The sequence below is a fragment of the Heliconius melpomene genome, chromosome 18 (assembly GCF_056956725.1).
Source record: "Heliconius melpomene rosina isolate 202511_hmr_F chromosome 18, ASM5695672v1, whole genome shotgun sequence".
NCBI lineage: Eukaryota > Metazoa > Arthropoda > Insecta > Lepidoptera > Nymphalidae > Heliconius > Heliconius melpomene.
The window spans coordinates 4,214,828-4,233,766 of record NC_140406.1 but is presented as its reverse complement, the minus strand read 5'-3'; the positions used below and the strand labels follow the sequence as shown (position 1 = coordinate 4,233,766).

The 18,939-nt window shown below is 29.5% G+C and overlaps 2 protein-coding genes across 2 annotated transcripts; one reads left to right on the top strand and one right to left on the bottom strand.

The window, feature by feature from the left end:
• The first annotated feature begins 525 nt into the window (after nucleotides 1–525).
• kar (monocarboxylate transporter 10-like protein kar) lies at nucleotides 526–10,491 on the top strand. Its single transcript, XM_085202220.1, has 3 exons — nucleotides 526–1,108; nucleotides 5,503–6,595; nucleotides 7,214–10,491. The coding sequence occupies exons 1-2, from the start codon at nucleotides 844–846 to the stop codon at nucleotides 6,567–6,569; spliced, it is 1,332 nt and encodes a 443-aa protein (XP_085058346.1). The 5' UTR covers nucleotides 526–843; the 3' UTR covers nucleotides 6,570–6,595; nucleotides 7,214–10,491.
• LOC146529264 (solute carrier family 22 member 4-like) lies at nucleotides 10,485–18,235 on the bottom strand. Its single transcript, XM_085201906.1, has 9 exons — nucleotides 18,228–18,235; nucleotides 17,864–18,152; nucleotides 16,825–16,928; nucleotides 15,859–16,013; nucleotides 13,683–13,851; nucleotides 13,250–13,385; nucleotides 12,428–12,739; nucleotides 11,999–12,312; nucleotides 10,485–11,006 (listed from the first exon to the last, which is right to left on the bottom strand). The coding sequence occupies exons 1-9, from the start codon at nucleotides 18,233–18,235 to the stop codon at nucleotides 10,781–10,783; spliced, it is 1,713 nt and encodes a 570-aa protein (XP_085058032.1). The 3' UTR covers nucleotides 10,485–10,780.
• Between the last annotated feature and the right edge of the window lie 704 nt (nucleotides 18,236–18,939).

Sequence of the window (18,939 nt, the reverse complement as noted above, 5' to 3'; positions counted from 1 at the left end):
CAAGGGTCTCACTCGGCTGGGCTGACCGCCCAGGTGGCAAACGCTCATCCCCCCCCCCCCCCCCTACACCCCAACAAGCCTCCAATACCCAGTGCCTGCCTCGGCAGCCACAACCCCACCGGGCCTAGTGCCCACTCCAACGACGTGGCCATCGTAATGGCCACCGCAAGAGACCACGGTCAGAGGGCTGTTGCCTGCAACCGTTTCCCAGCGCCACGGCGCCGGAGGAAAAGAACTTCCAACTTCCAACTACATGTCCTTATATATTCTACTTTACATAGTTATCATATAACATTCTTCTCTTGTTTTTCTTTTTTTTTAACTTTCATTTAAAAAATATATCTGAATAAATGGATATTTATATATATGCAGAAAACTAGCTTCCACATAATTAACATTTGTTTTTCGTGCTTTATTTTATCGAAAGTGAAATTAAATTCCAATATAGAACAATATACAATCTTATTAGTATAATAATGTCAAATATATGCGAACGTCAATGTCATGTGTCAAATTTTGACTACTGACATCTAATGAAGGATTTTAAATTTAAAGTTTTAAGAATTTCGAAACACGAAGTCGTGTTGTAATAGTGCTCGTCCCTATTTGAATATTTTATGACGATATAATTATAAATATTGACTTAAAACTTCATTGTTATTGTAAATTAGAGTTGCCTATAATATTGTCATTTAAGAAAAATATAATATAAACTACTAAAATAATATAATAGTGATACAAATAGTAAATTGTATCCAATAAAATAATATTTAGCCGTCAAGAGGGCCATGTGCTTACAGTTTAATGAAAGAGGAACCAATATACTTAAATCATTAATTAAAAATGGAGTTGTCACCAATGGAGAACAGAGATTTATTATCAAAAAATAGTAATAATGTCCCAAAATCTGAAAGAAATGGTTTAGTTCAGAATGGAGAACCATCAAGAAATCCTCCTGATGGAGGATTTAGAGCCTACATGGTTGTAGTTGCGTCTTTTCTAACAAATGGTTTAATATTTGGCATTATCAATTCATATAGTATTATTTTCACTGTTCTTAAAGAAAAGCTTAAAGATGAACAGGTTACAAATTATGAAGGAAGGGCAGGTAAGATTTTTTCTGATCTATTTACTTATTTAATATAGTGTGATTTAAATTAACTGATCATTTAAACTTTGACATCTTCATTACTTACTATAAAAACTTATGACTACACAAATGATAATTATGACTTTAATCAATTTGGTTTGTTAAAGTATGTAAGGTCTAAAATACCATCACAGTTTTATTTGTGTTAAAATAGAATGAGTTATTCAATTTAATAACATACTCTCTAAGTTTAGAAATCACCCTACTTTGGTTGGCTCAACTTGTTTTTGATGCAATTATAAACTATACAACATAGAACCCATTCTCGATAATGCCTCAAACCCAGTTTAGTGATAAACAGTACATTTAACTTTTTCTAAAAATAGTAAAAAGAAATTAAATAGATTCATTATTATTTTTTTTTTAAACATTTTTTTGTTACTTCATTATCATAATATGTACTGAACATCAATATATTCTGTATATATGATGCTGATACCATATCCCAGTAGATATGCCCCTTTAGTTTGCATAATATTTAGATTACCACACACTTGTACACAGCTGTTTTGTTATTGATGAATTGTCAATACATTGTCAAATAAGTAAATGTAATAAAAGTCAGACAAACATAAAGGATTACATTACATGATATAATATAAAGAGCTTTATATAATACAATATTTTTTTAAAGTTGCACGCTATATCCTACATAGAGCAAGGTAGGCAAAGGGAACCTGGGGACCTAGTGCTAAGACACTTTGTTCCCATTAACACACTTCTGTTTTTCACTTTCCTTTGCCTAGTTACCAAAGTGAGTGATGAAAATGAAAATATTAAATATTTTATTTTCTCGATTGGGAATCTAAGCCACAAACTTTTGTATTTACAGTTACATACTAGTGCCTCTCTGACACAATGGCCTGTAATAACAATAATTGTTTTTAATATTAATGTTTGATTTATAAAATAATAGACTCTCTAATAAATAATGTATTCATATAACCATAAAAACTGTGATCCCTTTACTGATATTACATAGAATTAACAATGTATTTATAGACAAAAAAAATTGTAAATTTATAATGAATGGTGTAAAATATTACTATATTATATAATAATCTTTTATAATTATTTAATGGATACACAAAGTCAATATATGCAAAATTATATTTAATATTTCTTATTTCGCATATCACATTCTTAAGTTTCTTAAGTTTGAAGAGGTCAACTTTGATTTACAGTCATTAATGGAATTAAGACATAATCCAAGCTAAATGGTTATATTTATATACTACTTTTTGCATATTAAAATTATATAGATATTTTATTATCAATGTAATATTACATCATGATAATTAATAATAAATAATATTGCTAAAATAAATCTTTCAATGAAATTTTTTAGTTTCACCTTGTGTCCCGCATAAAGTAGGATAGACAGAAGGAACCTAGTACTAAGACATTCTGGGAACTGTGTGTGTACATTATATATAGCTATAGAAATTATATTTAGTTATATAAACTGAGAACATAGTGGCACAATGGGAAAGTCCTAGGTGGGTTGAGTTCTGCCACTCAACACAGACTGTGTGGAATTCAGATAGGAATAAAAATATCCTAACACCAGGTTCACCATATTTATTAAGGCATTAAGCTGAATTATTTTTCAAACATTATCCTACTAATGTTAAAGTTTGTGAAGATGGATGATTTTCCCACATTCAAGCAAAAACCACTGAACAAATTTAGACGAAACTGTACAGTAATATACCAGAAACATAGATTACAATTTATGTGAAGATTTCAAAATTCACTACAATATATAAATCTAATTAAATATATTTTATACATAAAATTTTAAATCTTTGTTGAATAAACTCAACGCTACCTACCTTTTTCTTTTTTATTATATTAAATAACTGTTAATTTCAGAATATTCTGTGAAAAGTGATGGTTACATTTTGATAGTAATTAGAATACTTAATTAAATTTTAATTGCAACTAGTGACTACATTTTGCTTATTTTTTGTCTACTTATATATATTATCATTTATTAAAAAAAGTTTACTTTACATATAGTCTAGACAACAAAGATATATTATGTACCTATCTACATCTGTTATACAAATCCAGCTGTGGCCACCAACTTGTATTACCTTGTATTTTTTATATATTTTAAAATACATTATATAATTTTTTTTATCAATATTTTAATTAAATATTCGCTTTAATTGTCACTACGATGTACTGGCGCCAGTCAAGTTGCCCACGTGGCATTTTTGTTACCGACGTTATTGTAATAACGCTCATTTAGCTAACAGTCCACTTGATTGTATCAATTTCATTACCCAGACGCAAATTCATTGCCATTGGTTTCAGCTTTAATTTTTTCTACGAATGCGATATCAGACACTACGTAAATGTAACATATTAAGTATTTATATTTTATTGAAGAGGTATTTACACATAATATCCATATTATATGTAAGTATATATATCTAAAAAAATCAGGGTAGACAAATGGAACCTACTTCTAAATACACCATTCCCCACTTTCTGCCGCATTTTTTCGTGAAATTGCGTTGAGTGGCGAAAATCAGTGCCAGGTTTTTGCCCTGGTGCCATAGCGGAGAAATGAAAATAATAATAGACAATAATCCATTCCTCCAGGTGGAAATGGAACCGACAACCGTCGCGTTACACTCTTGACCCCCACCGCCACGACTACCTATTTTTTATTCCTAAAACAATGAATATTGATTTCTATTTTATATCAATTAACTTAAAATAAAGTAATGAATCGTAACATAAAATATATTTGACTCTTATATTTTTTCAATACAATATTATCTTTTTTTCTTATCCTATTTATTGCCTGTCTATCTAGCATAGATGAATGTGTCGGTCTGTATAATATAACATATTAATATAAGAAACAAATATTATTAATCTGGTGTCTCCTCCAAAAATCAAAGTATTGGAATCGATAAACAACAATTTAATGATACAATGAAGAATTTATCTCGTGGGTGAAGTATGACCTGATTAGATTACAGGACATTGTGTTCCACTTGCCAACTTCAACTCTTTTATGTTGAACTTTTTGAATTGCTGCTTAGATTGGAAGATATCGGAAATCGTTGACCGTGTTACAGACTATTGTTAGCTCGTTGATAATGGTAAAAAAATGTAGCATTTTCATTCAAAGTAATTTATTTCTAGTTCTGTACATCGTACTAGGAAAATTACTCATAGAAGATTAGCTTAGCACACAGCGTTTAAGACTGATTACGGCTTTTATAGGGAACATCTAAAAAGGAAGCACTTATCCTTGTTAGTAACTTTTCCAAGTAATTCAATTACGTATTTGTTTGACCAGTGATACGCTTATTGACGAAGCTAATCTAATGAATTCAACTTCAAACTGTATTCCGCACGCAGCAGGGTAGAGGGAGAGAGAGACAGACTCCGTTCCCCATTTTCCGCCGAATTCTGGAGGCATTACGTGTTGAGTGGCGGAACGCATATCAATTTAAATAAATATTTAATTTCCTAGAGTGGGAATCAAACCCGCAACCAGTCGCGTGTAGAGTCACACATTTGTGCCCTTGCTCTGCGACTGATTAACAAAGTCGTTATTACGAAATTCTATCGATATATTGCACCGCGCGTCAAAGATTTGTTTATTATTCATTATGACCCAATTAATAATTAACAATATGATTGTTTTGTCTTAAATTATTTAATTATGTATTATGTTTTTCATAATATTTACTTTATTTCATCGTTTTTATATTTGTTATACCTAAATTACCTGTGAGTAATTAAATGAGTGATTAAATCTTGGGTACAACGTGAAAAAAAAATTAATGACTTGATAAAAAGTTGTTAGACTTTTAACAAAAAATAAAGTGACAAAAAATTGAAAAGCAAAAAATAATTAATCTTTCTTATTAACCTAAATACTTACTTAAGTAAGTTTTTAAACGAATATACCTAAGTAATTTTTTCGGCGTTGTGCGATCGCATTTTTTTTGTTTCATATTTATTCTATTATGTCTATTACTGTAGATTTTTTTGTTACGTTGCGTTGGTTTTTTTTTTTCAATTTAAGGCATTTTAATGATCGTATTTCGTTGATTGTTGTAGATGCCGACTGAAAATTACTTAGGTATAGGTAGGACCGAAGTATTAGATTAGTTTAGGAATCTAAGAATTCCAATACGAGGCTGACTTTTGCACGTATCGGTTATCTCCTTTGGTTTCTTCGTAGGTTATTAGAAATAAAACAGTTATTAGCAAATATTTAATAAAGAATTTAGCAAATATTAAAGAAAATATCCCATTTTTATATATAGATAGCTTATAAACTCTTACTTATACTTAATAATATTTGTTTTTCTTTTCAGCTCTCGTGGGGGCACTAAGTTTAGGAACAACCTTTCTATTATCACCTGTGTCAGGTGTTTTGACTGCTATTCTTGGATTACGATGTACAGCAGTGCTAGGGGGCACCATTGCCGTTGTTGGGTTATTTATTTCGTCTTTTCTCGTCACCAATGTGGACGCGCTATGCTTTACTTACGGCATTATGTATGGCTTAGGAGCATCGTTAGCTTACACTCCTTCCTTGGCTATTCTTGGCCATTATTTTAAACGGCGCTTAGGCTTAGTAAATGGGATTGTTACTGTAGGAAGCTCAGTTTTTACAGTTATTATGGCACCTTTAATGAAATATGCGCTTGAAAAACACGGATTAGAAGGTTTATTTAGAATATTAGCTATTATTACGGTCGGCATAGCTTTATGTGGCCTACTATTCAAACCTATACCTGTGGTGGTGCTAGAAAAACCCCCGCAACGCGAAAACGGTTTCAAAATTCTTTGGAAGTCCATTATAGATATTCAAATTTGGAAAAATAAAAAATATAGACTGTGGACCTTGTCAATGCCAGTTGCATTATTCGGATATTTCGTGCCATATGTTCATAATCAAGATTTTATAAAGGAAAACTTTGACAGTGTTGATCATTCATTACATATTGTTCCATTGCAATGTATTGCTGCCGGTTCCGGGGTAGGAAGATTGTTATTCGGGATATTAGCAGATAAAAAGTGGGCAAATAGAATAGTGCTTCAACAAATACCCTTCTACGTTATTGGAAGTTTAACAATTTTACTGCCCTTTGTGAAATCATTCCATTTATTGATAGTAATTTCTTTAGCAATGGGTTTATGCGACGGTGGTTTCATAGCCTTGGTAGGCCCTATTGCTATACAGTTTTGTGGCACTACTTACGCTGCACAGAGTATAGGCTGTATGTTGGGACTAGCGGCTTTTCCGTTGTCTCTAGGCCCAGCTGTAGCCGGGTTAATTCATGCTTCATATAAATCATATACTTTACCATTCATATTAGCAGGTCTATCGCCTATAATAGGTGCTACGTTGATGTTTGGTATAAGATTCCAAAAATAATAAGAAAAATGAAGTATATTTTTCAGGTAAGATTTAGTTAAGAGGACTTTAATAAATAATTCTCATCAATTTTGAGAAATGATCGAGAATATTCGATTTTTAGTACTATTTATTATAAAAACAATGTTACAGTACACATGTAAATAACATATGTCTTTATTGCGCCAAGGATACCTTAATACATATTCAATTATGCATAGATATTTAAAACTAAATAAATTTTCATTCGAAATTTGCCTTATATATTCTTAACGTTATTTTATTTTTCTTATTTGTAATGATATATGTTGTTAATCTATATATATAAAAGGACTTGTCCTCACTGACTGAGGTAAGACGCACACACAGCCGTAATCGCCGATGGTAGAAACGTGAAATTTGGAAAGATGTTTACTTTCGTAATCTGGACATCCACTAAGAAGGGATTTTGGAAAATTTTAACACTAAAGGGGCGAAATAGGGGTTGAAAGTTAATATGGAAAAAAAATGAAATCGGCACCAATTCTTATAAAATTTGAAATTTAGACTCTTAAAAGAATTTAATTGAACACATGTTTCATGGTTTATTCGAATTCACCCCTAAATACGTAAGCGAAGCAGCGCGCGTCCGCTAGTTTTATATATTCTTTGGTTGTTATTTTCAGATATTGGTGTAAAACTAGCAGACGAACTCGAATTGAAGAACATGTACGTAATTTATAGGTTATTAAATGAATCTCTAAGATCAAGCTTACCATCATATCTGCTACAGTTACTTATAATTATTGTACCTAACTGTTCTAAATTATAAAATACTTAAAAAAATAAATGTGCCTTCAAAACGAAATCAATATTGAAATGTAAATTATATATAGAACTATTTACTACTCAGAGGCATGTTTTCATAAATTATTATTAAATTATTATATGAATTATTAGAATATAATTTAAAACTTCATATGTACAGTACCTACTGACAGTACCTATAATATGAAGTCTTAAATTAAATGTATTATATAATTATATTTTATAGTATTATACTATATGCATATCGTAAAACTTTACACTAGCGTCAATTACCACAAAACGAGAGATTTAGAGTTGTGGAAAAAGGATTTAAATGTATAATATACATGATATATTCTCACAGAAGATAATTTGCTCACGTTGACATAACAAATGTATGTAGATAAGCATTTGTGATTTATTTTCAATGTAGTTTACATTTTATTCTATACGAGGTACCAGCTCGCGGCTTCGTCCGCTTGTACCTACTGCAAAATTATATAATGAATTTCTTTTGTCAATTATTTTTTAAGAAAAAATATATAGATAGGTACATGGAAAACTGAAGTTTTGGCCAATTCAATAAAATACTATTTTGTGAGCAATGGCATGCAATAATTTATATTAACATCACTTTTTTATTTATGAACTAACCGTTTCTGAGAGACGCACAGTCAAACCCACAAACAGATAAAAAATTACAAAAATAAAAACATTATTTTATGATAAATGCTTCCAATAAAAGTTTTCTCGCACATCTTCCGTGTACAGACAGCGATGAGTTACAGTTTTATTATATGTATAGATGACTGTAACTGTAATTTAATGTTGATTATAATGCATAATGTTTTATTTTATTTGCCATACATTTTAATTATGTAGATGTACTTTAGTAACAAGACTCGGTTTGTCATAGCGATTTTAATATGTATGTAATTCATAATTTACATTTCAATAAATAAAACAAAACTTGATATACTACAATTAAATGTGATATATAATGAAAGTTTATTTTAATATAATTTTGTAATCACTAGATAATACAATATCAATATAGGTAATATTGATGGTGCTATACAAATGCATTTTTTTAATAAACGCGAATTAATTTTTATAAATGACTAAGTATTTGTGCAAACCAATTTTGCTACTTTGCGTTCTGTTTGCGATTGCATAATAAAAATCTAAGTAAAATGTGTAATAGTTTGTAAAATATAAAACTATATATTGTAAACGTACCATAAATAATGAAATGTAATATGGGAAAGGTCAGCATTTAATTTGTTATGTTTTATATGATAGAAGTTTGAGGTAGATCGAATATTTTTAATATTTGCTTAAAATATTTATTTAGCTTTGTGTTATAAAACACGACCATAATTTTAGATAAATAACGATCACTGTATTGTCAATGATTCCTGCGTTATTGTAGTGAACGTTCATATTCTGCTGATAAAGTTTCGGCATTGGAGTTTTTGTATTTATAATGTTCTTTATTGGTACCTACGTGTAGTATATTAATTGAAAATAGGGACTCATTTAATGATAACAAAAATTTTTATACCAATTATAAATATATATAACTATGTACATATATTTGAAATGAGAAGACACGGAAACCTCCAGTCAGTTATCGTATAGTTTAATATTTTTTTTATTTTATTTTATATCGATTTGTCGCCTTATTGTTAATTGTCAATATAATAATTTTGGTCAACTGAGTTCTGTATTTATGGTACTTACTTGAAATGGGCTATCTTGGCCGACAGTTATTTTATTATATTATGTTAAGTTTACCATATATTTTATTTCATTGGTATGCTGATTTCTATTTATTTGCATTTACGTCATGTGTCTTTTATGTTTACAGTAGATATATTTATTTAGTTACCTAGAAAAGTTCCTATGTTCAAATGCAATATGAATTAAGTTTATCCTATTAAGCTATTATTAAACTAATTATATTTTAACGCACTATAAAAACTGCTATATTACAGGAACATATGAATATTTAAAGAAATGCAAAAGTTTTTAATCAAATCTGAAAGGCAATAATAATAATTTGACTAAAATCAATGATTTCACATATTCTTTGTAAAATACTTTTATTTAATCTCATAATAGAGTTCCTACAAAACGGTATTAGGTGTTATTCATCATAAATAAAATATAATAGATTAAGTCGTCAATTGTGAATCTATTTTGTATTCAATATTAAAACAATTTATTTATTAGAGATAATATGAAATAAGAAGAGAGAAAATGGAATTATATAATATAAAGTTCCGTACCCATAAAAAAGTTATGATCCTTCCAGTATTGGCTGTCATATAAAAGGGTATGTGAAAGAAATTTTAATGTCATAACATTTTATTTCAATTGACAATCAAGAGTATATTTTAAAATTATACATTTGACATTTTTTTTGGCGCAATGAGTATTAATATTTTTTTTGATCTACCATATATACATCCTACGTAGATAAACTAATCCGCCTGCGAAACATTTTGCAAACGTCAATTGTTTTTATTATTTAACTAATTTTAGTTATAAATATTTTTCCATATAATTAATAAGTTTTTATTTGAAATGGAAAAGTATTTATTTTTTTGTAATATTGGTATTTTTAATATTGCAAAAAATATATAGGTTTAACTTTTAAAATTAAAAATATTAAAATTTATAAATAGAATATCAAATATTAGATTAACTTAATTACATTGTTGTCTTTTTATTTGAAGGTAAATCTTGAGGGCTTAAATTCCATGGCGTAGGTATATTGGAAAATGTCGCTCTAAATTATTTACTTATAAATAAGGTTATCACTTATTAAATGCCCTAGCAATCACGTGGTGTAACGTTCTCTTGACAAATGATAAACATTATAAACTTCAAAATGGTATTTTATGTGAAAAACAGTCCGTTCTAAAAAACATAACGCTTAAAAAAGAAAACAATGGTTTTATCAATTATATGTTTATTATAGTTATTTGTTAAGTTTATGTTAAGTTTATAATATACTTACATAGTTCAATATAAGAATTAGTTACATTATGTCATAACTAATTTATGTTATTTCTCTAAAACAATTATATTAAATGACCAGTCCATATTTGAATTGAATTGAACTCATTATATGTGTTTGTTAATACTAAAAGTTATTTTATTTTTCTTTAGTAATAAAATCAATAAGTATAGATAAAATATATTGTGAAGATTACATCATAAAGTTCATAATGGCATGATAATTTCGAAATTGTTATCAATGTTGAACTTTAATAATAATAACAATAATGTACGTAAACAAGTATTCATATAGAATAAATATTACTTATATAAGGCCGCAAATAGCACTGCACTACTTTGCCTTCTGCACCAACTAAAATAAAAAATAACTTTATAATAATTTGATTGATTTAAATAAATTTCCATTTAGGATCAATGTATTACTTTACCGGTATATATTTGTGAACAAAATCTAATAAATTATTTGTAATTCTCTGTATTGAATTTCCCAATTGTGCAGGCCTTATTCGTGCATGATGCCGCCGCCCGCATTGGGTACTTGATAGGTTTTGGACATCGCTGCTGAAAGAGTATACTCTCATTTCAAGTTCCTCTTGCGACGCTGAATTAGTTTTTTGTGCAACCCAACGCAATGGTTTCGATAGTCTGAAAATGCCTTAAGGGTATAATATAGTCAGCCAGGTTTAGTGTCATCGAGTGTTTATATACAGGGGTGGAAGCGTCTGTGCTCCTTTTATGGGAGTAGCATACAGGGAAAAATATTTAAAACTCATATTTAAAAAAAATATTAAGATACGTCAACAGTTTAGACGTAAGATTTTTTTTTCATTTCACGATGTTTATCCACGCTGTATTACGTGTGACGCAGTTACGAATAAATATGCATTAAGCATTATCACCATACGAGAATATAGAAATAGAATAGAATAGAAAAAACTTTATTGCACACAATAATACAGATAACAGAAAAAAAAGAAACAATATGTGACCAGCAGTAAAAAAAATCGTGGATAGAACGCAGTTTTCGATGATGTAACGGAAACATTCATTATTAACTCAAACGACAAATCGTAAAAATGACGACGACGATCATATCAATTCTACGACGGACATTGCAAGCATAGAAGAATTGATATGATCTTTTTGTTTTGAATGCAAGGCTCCGTTTAAGCCTCCCGAACTGTCCCTGCTTGTTTCAAAATGAGTTCTAGTAACCTAGTAGTATCAAATGTAAAGTTATAACGGTGACGCCTTCTTTGATACTGAAGTCCATATTAAATAAATTTTTAATGTTGAAAAGTTTATATCTAAATTTTAAATGTCGTTAAGTAGTCACAAGGAAAATAATTTTACATTTTGTAATTTTAAGTTAAATCCTTAGAAGACCAAATCATTAAAAAAATGCTTTAATGAAAATATAAAATTTTTACATACACAAATATTGGGGAATTATATCAAATTTAATATTCGTGTGTTAATATTGTAATTTTATTAAAACTTCCCTGTGCGCAGTGTATTTTTTGTTTCTTTTCGATTAAGCAAATTACATTATATCCTAAAAGAAAAGGCAAAAAAATCTTTATATAATATCCTTCCACTTATTATCTACACAAAAGCAAAAATATATATAAAATTACTCAGTAAAGTAATCCATATCTCCAACAACGTCAGGCAGTTCCCTTCCATCGACATCGGGTATAACATAGCATAAGACAGTCAGTACAATTGCTAAACTTGCTTCTATTATTTTACAAGTGAAGTCATCAATTTTATTTAGTGTTATTAAAAGGTAGCAAATGATACTGCCGAGTTGTCCAGTAGAATTGCAACAGCCGAATAAGGTCGCACGTATATTAATTGCAAATAACCTTGGTGTAATATTAAGAATTAATCCGTGTCCAATTATACCACTTCCCAGTGCTAAAGATGATATTATACTACTTAGTATATGCTAAAAATATTATAATAAATATTAATTAACACAACTTTTTCTAAAATATTATGAAATCGCCTTCACAAATAAAATAGCAATCATATGCGACTGTGCTTTTTGCTTTTCAACTCACATTAGTTTTAAAACGTTCCATAAATAGGAGGGCAATACCACAGACACCTATAAATAATATGTTTAATACAAGCAATATACGTAATTTAAGTTTTTTAATTAGACACCAATTAATAAAACCAAAAATTATGATAATAAAAAGTAATTGAAACACCAAATATTTTTCCTGTTTCGTATGTATCCGTATGTATAATGAACTGCATAAAAAATAATAGATGCCCCAAAATAAAATAATGGCCGCTGTCAGGATTCTGACGTTGGGTACGGTCAAGATGCCTATGCAAGTCCAAGATTCATCCAAACAGTCATACGCCTGAAATATTAAATATGTGATAGATGTTTAAAAATAGATTATCAAACATTTACATTACACGAACTATACAATTCTAATGAAAGATAATGGTTAATTCATCTGAGCATTAATATCGACTTAACTACGAGTGCCTAAGCGAAATTTTCTACTACAGGTACCTACAAACTATTTGAAAATATTTTTTAAAAATAACTATTTCGTATTCTTTTTAAAATAAAAATTAAAAAGAATATGTCAAACTTTTAGTTGTTCATCAAGTAGATAATATACTTTACTTGAAAGGGTTTTTTTACGACACAATATTATAGAAATTAAAAGTAACTTACAAATTAAAACATAGTTGCAATGCAATTATAATTATAACGACAAATATATTTATAGCAAGTGTTTTGATAATCCTCATTGCATCGCCCATTGTTGTTTTAAAGGGAACAAAGGTTAGGAACCCTACGAGTAGCACAAGTTATCGCGGCTATTTATATGCGACCATATAACGACTTACAGACGTACACTGTGATTGACTGGTCGTATTTTAAAGTTACTGCAAACATTAATGTCGTTTACTTTCACAGCTCTCAGCAAAACCTTCTCAGCTTGGGGGATCTTTCTATTGTATAGAAGCCATTGCGGTGATTCAGGAGTCCATCTGCAATTGTAATTAATTTAATATCTATCTATATCTGTCATCTAAGTACATGACGTACATTTAATAACAGCTTCATAATTACTCATTATTTTGATATTTGGAAACAGAGAATATACCTAGTAAAATATTTGTGTAATAATTATGAATTATTTGATAATTTTCGGAAAGTAATAATTTGTTTAAAAGGGAACTTGAATCCACAGCCACGACGTACAGTGCCCTGCGCGTTTCTGCACAAAATTTCTAATATAACTTTTATTCAGTATTCTACGTATTTATATTTAATATAAAAATAACCTTAAAGTCAAAAGTAGTAAAATGTCAAAAATGCAAGCGAATGTATTAAAAGTTTCTTGATTCGGTGATAGATTTACTATCGGAACCAGGCACACGGTGACGAGCAAACGAGGTGACGACACTATCATCATAAGCGTTGTCCTCCAAGTGCAGCTGGCGATTTCACATACTGTACAGAATATGGCCATATTTTATAAATATAATAGAACATTAATACTTTAATACACAAGGTGGAATGAATAGGTCATTAATTAATAGCCTGCAGCTAATTGTTATGTACGTATGTACGTCCTCGTATAAGTATCTACTTCGTAATGTTAAAATAAAAATGATTTACATATTATGCAAATCTATTTTACTTTCAATTACGTCTTTTGAGGTCAATTCCTTGTGATGCTTGATAAAATAGTAACGGGGCCATAACTATAGGTGAAACGAATATTGGTCTTTATATGAATTTAATATAATAAAAAAAGTATGAGGCCATCAGGGTTCAACAACACGTTTGATTGTAAACGCAACGGTTGTAGGTTCAATTTCCATTCATGGGAACCAATTATTTCACTCTAGTTCTGGTAAAAAAAGAGAGCGCTGTAAAAAATACAACGTAGGCTTATTTTTCTATTATGTAACGTTTTACCTCGCACATAGCAGGGTAGGCGGAGAGAGAAAGAGAACCTAGTTTCAAATTCTTAGGCAGTTCTGGGCTTTCCGCCCGAATTGTGTGTTGAGTGGTGGAACTTATTGCACCGTTTTGCCATGGCAGAGCGAAAACCTCTAAGTATATTGATTTTTATTCTAGCTATCATTAGTTTGAATAGTGACCAAACCCACATTCATCATATTCGCGTCGTCAGGATTACATTACATGGGTACTTGTTGGTATAGTCATTTTAACACAACTCTTAATAAAATGGCATATATAAGTAGCCAGTAAAAATTTATTGATATGTGCTGTTCTTGCAAACGACGTCAAAGGAAACGACAACAAAATACGTCAGTATATTTCTAAATATTTTATAAACAATAAAAACAGTAGCACATAACAAAAAATCGTGAAGATCAGATATTTGGTGGCTATCTTATGAACATCCATTACAAAAAATTAACTAAATGTCGATCCCAGGTGAATTAAAAGTCGAAAGCCAAAATTTTTTTCTTTTAGTTTTTCTTGTTAAGTAGGTAGGTATATCTAAAGGATAGGTAGGCTAAGTTTTTGTGTCAAAAGTTGTGCCTACTTCTTTTCTTAGAATCACCGTTTCGGATATATAGCGATTCTAAAATTAAAAGGAGTTTTTTTTTTGCATAATATAAAAAGAAATGGCTTCCCAGCGGGTAGCGATGTACACGTAGATCTTTTAAACCATACAAAGGATTTTTTTCTAATAAACTTTTTTTTTTTTTTAGAAAGGGTTCTTTTTCTAAAAATGACTATGCGATTTTCGTTGATTAAAATGCGTACTTTATTTCTCTTTCTACATTCCATTTACTTTTCAATATATTTAGTGAAAATTTCAGTTGCAATAGCTTAACAAATAAAGAGGTTTTTATATACATTTATAGTACCTAAATAAAAAAATAGGTACTTGTTTTATGTAAACTTTACATGTTTAAATTATTATATATATAAAGAAAAGCAAAAAGAAATATAATAAATAAGAATGTGTTTATATTTTCATATTATGTCTGACCAAACTTTGTTTTTATAAAACCAATAAAAAAATACACATAAGATTGAATAATATTTTGATATTCTCATTTATTGATTTTTTTAAAATAAGTAAGTAAAAAAATATTTGTATATATTTAGCAGTTTTACATAATAAAGAAGCATAATAACGCTGAGGTAAAATAATAAGCTAAAACTAAATAAGCTTTTAACTAATAATAATAATAGTACTAATAAAATTCTCTTGTGTAATAAAAGTATATATTGTGAATAACTTATAGCAGGTACTCGTAGCACCACCACTGTACTAATCTAATATCAAATTCATCAAAACAATGTTTTGAAGCGCACTCAAACTCTAAAACATATTTATGAGTCGAGTACAGTATATGCGTATATTTTGCTTCCTGTTGCCTTTAGAATTAAAAAAAATATATATATTGTGTCTACAGAATCCACCTCTTTTACAGTCTTATTATAATTATAGATTATATATGAATTACGTACTCAATATCAGTCCCACATAAAAATTTGCACTCGCAAAAAGTGACCTTAAAAATATTAACAAGTTAAACCAGCTGTCCGAGTCATTGAATATTAGTATCAATCTGAATAAAAGCTCCGCAACTATGCTTATGATAATTGTTTTTTTTCTTCCAAAGCTAAAACAGATAAAATACGTATTAATGTTAGTTATTACTGTATGTAAGAATAAGATGTTCAGAGAAATATATAAAATTATGTTACTGTAAACGCGACAGGTTGTAGTTCTATTCACACATGTACGCACTGTACCTCGCACATAGCAGGGTAAGCAGAGGGAACCTGGGAACCTCGTGTTCACTTCGTTCCTATTACAACACTTCCGTCCCTCACATTCTCCCAAATTCTGGAGGCATTGTGTGTTGAGTAGCAAAGCTCAACGCTTACCTTTACCTCGTTGCCAGAGCAAAGAGATGAAAATATAAAAAAAATAATTTCCACGATTACATTTTTTGTAAATCCTAAATATATCCAGTAAGATGACTTTGTTGTCAAATGACAGGTGTCCTAATATTCTAAAATAGAAAATATGAAGTAGACGAGTCAGACAGTTATTACGTTTATAAATAAACACCATTTGCACTTTAAAGTAGAATACGCAGAATAATCTATTTACAAGACGGAAGGACGTCTATTTCACGTTGCAACTGTAATTTGAGTACTTCATTATCCACGAAAAAAATAGAATCTTTTCACTTTCTTTGAAAATATTTAATAATTAAAATACTCGACACAAAAAGCTCTAAAAGAAAATCTTCAAACTGCTGAATATATTTTCTTGAATGAGTGTTAAGAACACGTTCAATTAAGTTATTTTTCCAACAAAAAAATTCAATCAAAATCGTTTCATCCATTTGAGAGCTACGATGCCACAGTTTCGTACAATATATATGTAATATTACTTTAATATACTTAATTAATAATTTTTACCTGTCGCACAGCAAGCCCAATATAACAAAACCAAATGTGAGACCCAGCCTGCATATGACAGTCGTTGCTAATACCTTCACTTTATGCTCGCAGAATAGGAGACGCTAAGTGAAGACAAGTTTATTATAAACACGCATCACGCATGCACAATTAAATATCATATTGTTATTAAATTAGACGGATAAAATTACTATCATTATAATGTTGAGATGAACATGATATTCAAATTACTATTGACATCGTTGAAGCTTTAGCTTTATAGAAATTAAAAATTACGATATACGTGACTGGTGAGATGTTATTTTATGATTAATTATATTTAAAATGAAATCAAATTAAATCATCTTCAAGCTGTATACCGCACACAGCAGGGTAGGCAGAGGGAACCTAGTGTTAATCTAATGTTAAGATACTCTATTCTCCATTTTTCGCTGAATTTTTCGAGGTATGGTGTGTTGAGTGGCGGAACTCAAAATATTAATTATATTAAAAATTCGTTAAATGATTACTTCATTATTTTGTCGTATAAAAGTTCCAATAAAGATCGAAAATTGCATGAAAATATCTGTATATATAATGAGAAATATAATATAATCTTTATCCATTTTCGTCATGTCACAGGGAGGATTAAAGAATGTCTATCGTTGACTAAACACCTTTTATTTTTTGCTTTACGTTTTTAGCAGGGAGGTAGAGTCTACCAAGTGCTAAGACATGCCTTTTTTTGGTTTCCGCCCGATTGATACTTCATTCACTTGAAAACTGAACGCAGCACTTTGTATACCAGCAGCGATTAAATGAAAATAATACATTCTCCATGAGTGAGAGTCGAACTCACAATATTCGCGTTGGCGTCACCTGATAAGTATTAAAAATAAAAAGTTTCCGCGAATAAAAATTATAACAAGAATTAAAAATGCAATTCTACACATTTCAAATGATCCATAATGACGTCAGGATATTAACATACCAATTTACATCAATGGTATGACAACATACAGTTACTATTAATTTTTATTGTATATGCTAAAAATATTACCGTCTTACTTATCCTTATAACCCATAAGAGTTTTACGTGCCATTTGCTGCATTTGTACTCGTTTGTACTGTTTAACATAGTGTAGGTGCACAAAGTTGAATTTAATATAGTTGAGGTTCTGGGCAGATCACATTCCACATTTCTAGGTGGCGCTAGAAGGAATATATCCTCATACTGATTAAAAATAGTCGTCATCATGAATGCTGTAGTAACAAATACCACAATCCACTGCCAGGAACCAATTTTACCCAAAACATCAGTTGTTATATCCTCGTGAACAGTTCCTATGCTGAAATAAATTAAAATATTCTAGTCCATTAAAAGCTTATATTTTTACTATATTTTATTTTTACAATATACTTACATTGACATTATAAAGACTCGTTAAAATGATCTATTTATATTCATGCCACGACGGAAGCCAACTAGTTTTTTGTGTAGTTTCCATGTCTTATTTCTTCGTATTCGTTGTTAGTGCAAAGTGTCATTACTTATGTATAGAATTTTAAGTATTAGAAAATGGATGTGTGATTACCGTTACTGTGTTTATGTTTAAGGATAAATGTTTGAAAGGGCATTGAAATTAATAGAGTTACGCAAATACGCTTCGGTTTACAAGAATGTTATTCCCCTTATTCTAATTTTGTTCTCGTTTGGAGCAATTCCTTGAAAAATGAAGGTACGAATATTAAAAGTAGTTAATTTTAGAGTACAATTAATAATTAATATTAAATTAATTTCTTAATTATTCTGTTCTACATATGTATACAGGTGTTTTTGTCAGCATCATTTTAAATGAAACCAGTTTTAACTACTCTATAAAAGGCTAATAAATTTTTTTTTTTCCAAAAATGTATGGTTTCTTTTCAAACAAAATAAATATTAAGATTATCGTTGTAAAATAAAACGCCATTTGTTAAGGACGACGCACGCACACATAAACTTATCAAAGGGATACCTTCGCACGAATCCGAAAAATAAAATTTATAGGATTTTTCATATATCATAGTACATACAAAAAATAATTAAAAACTTTTATTTGTAGTTGATTTCCTAAAAAATGAATAAATATGTCC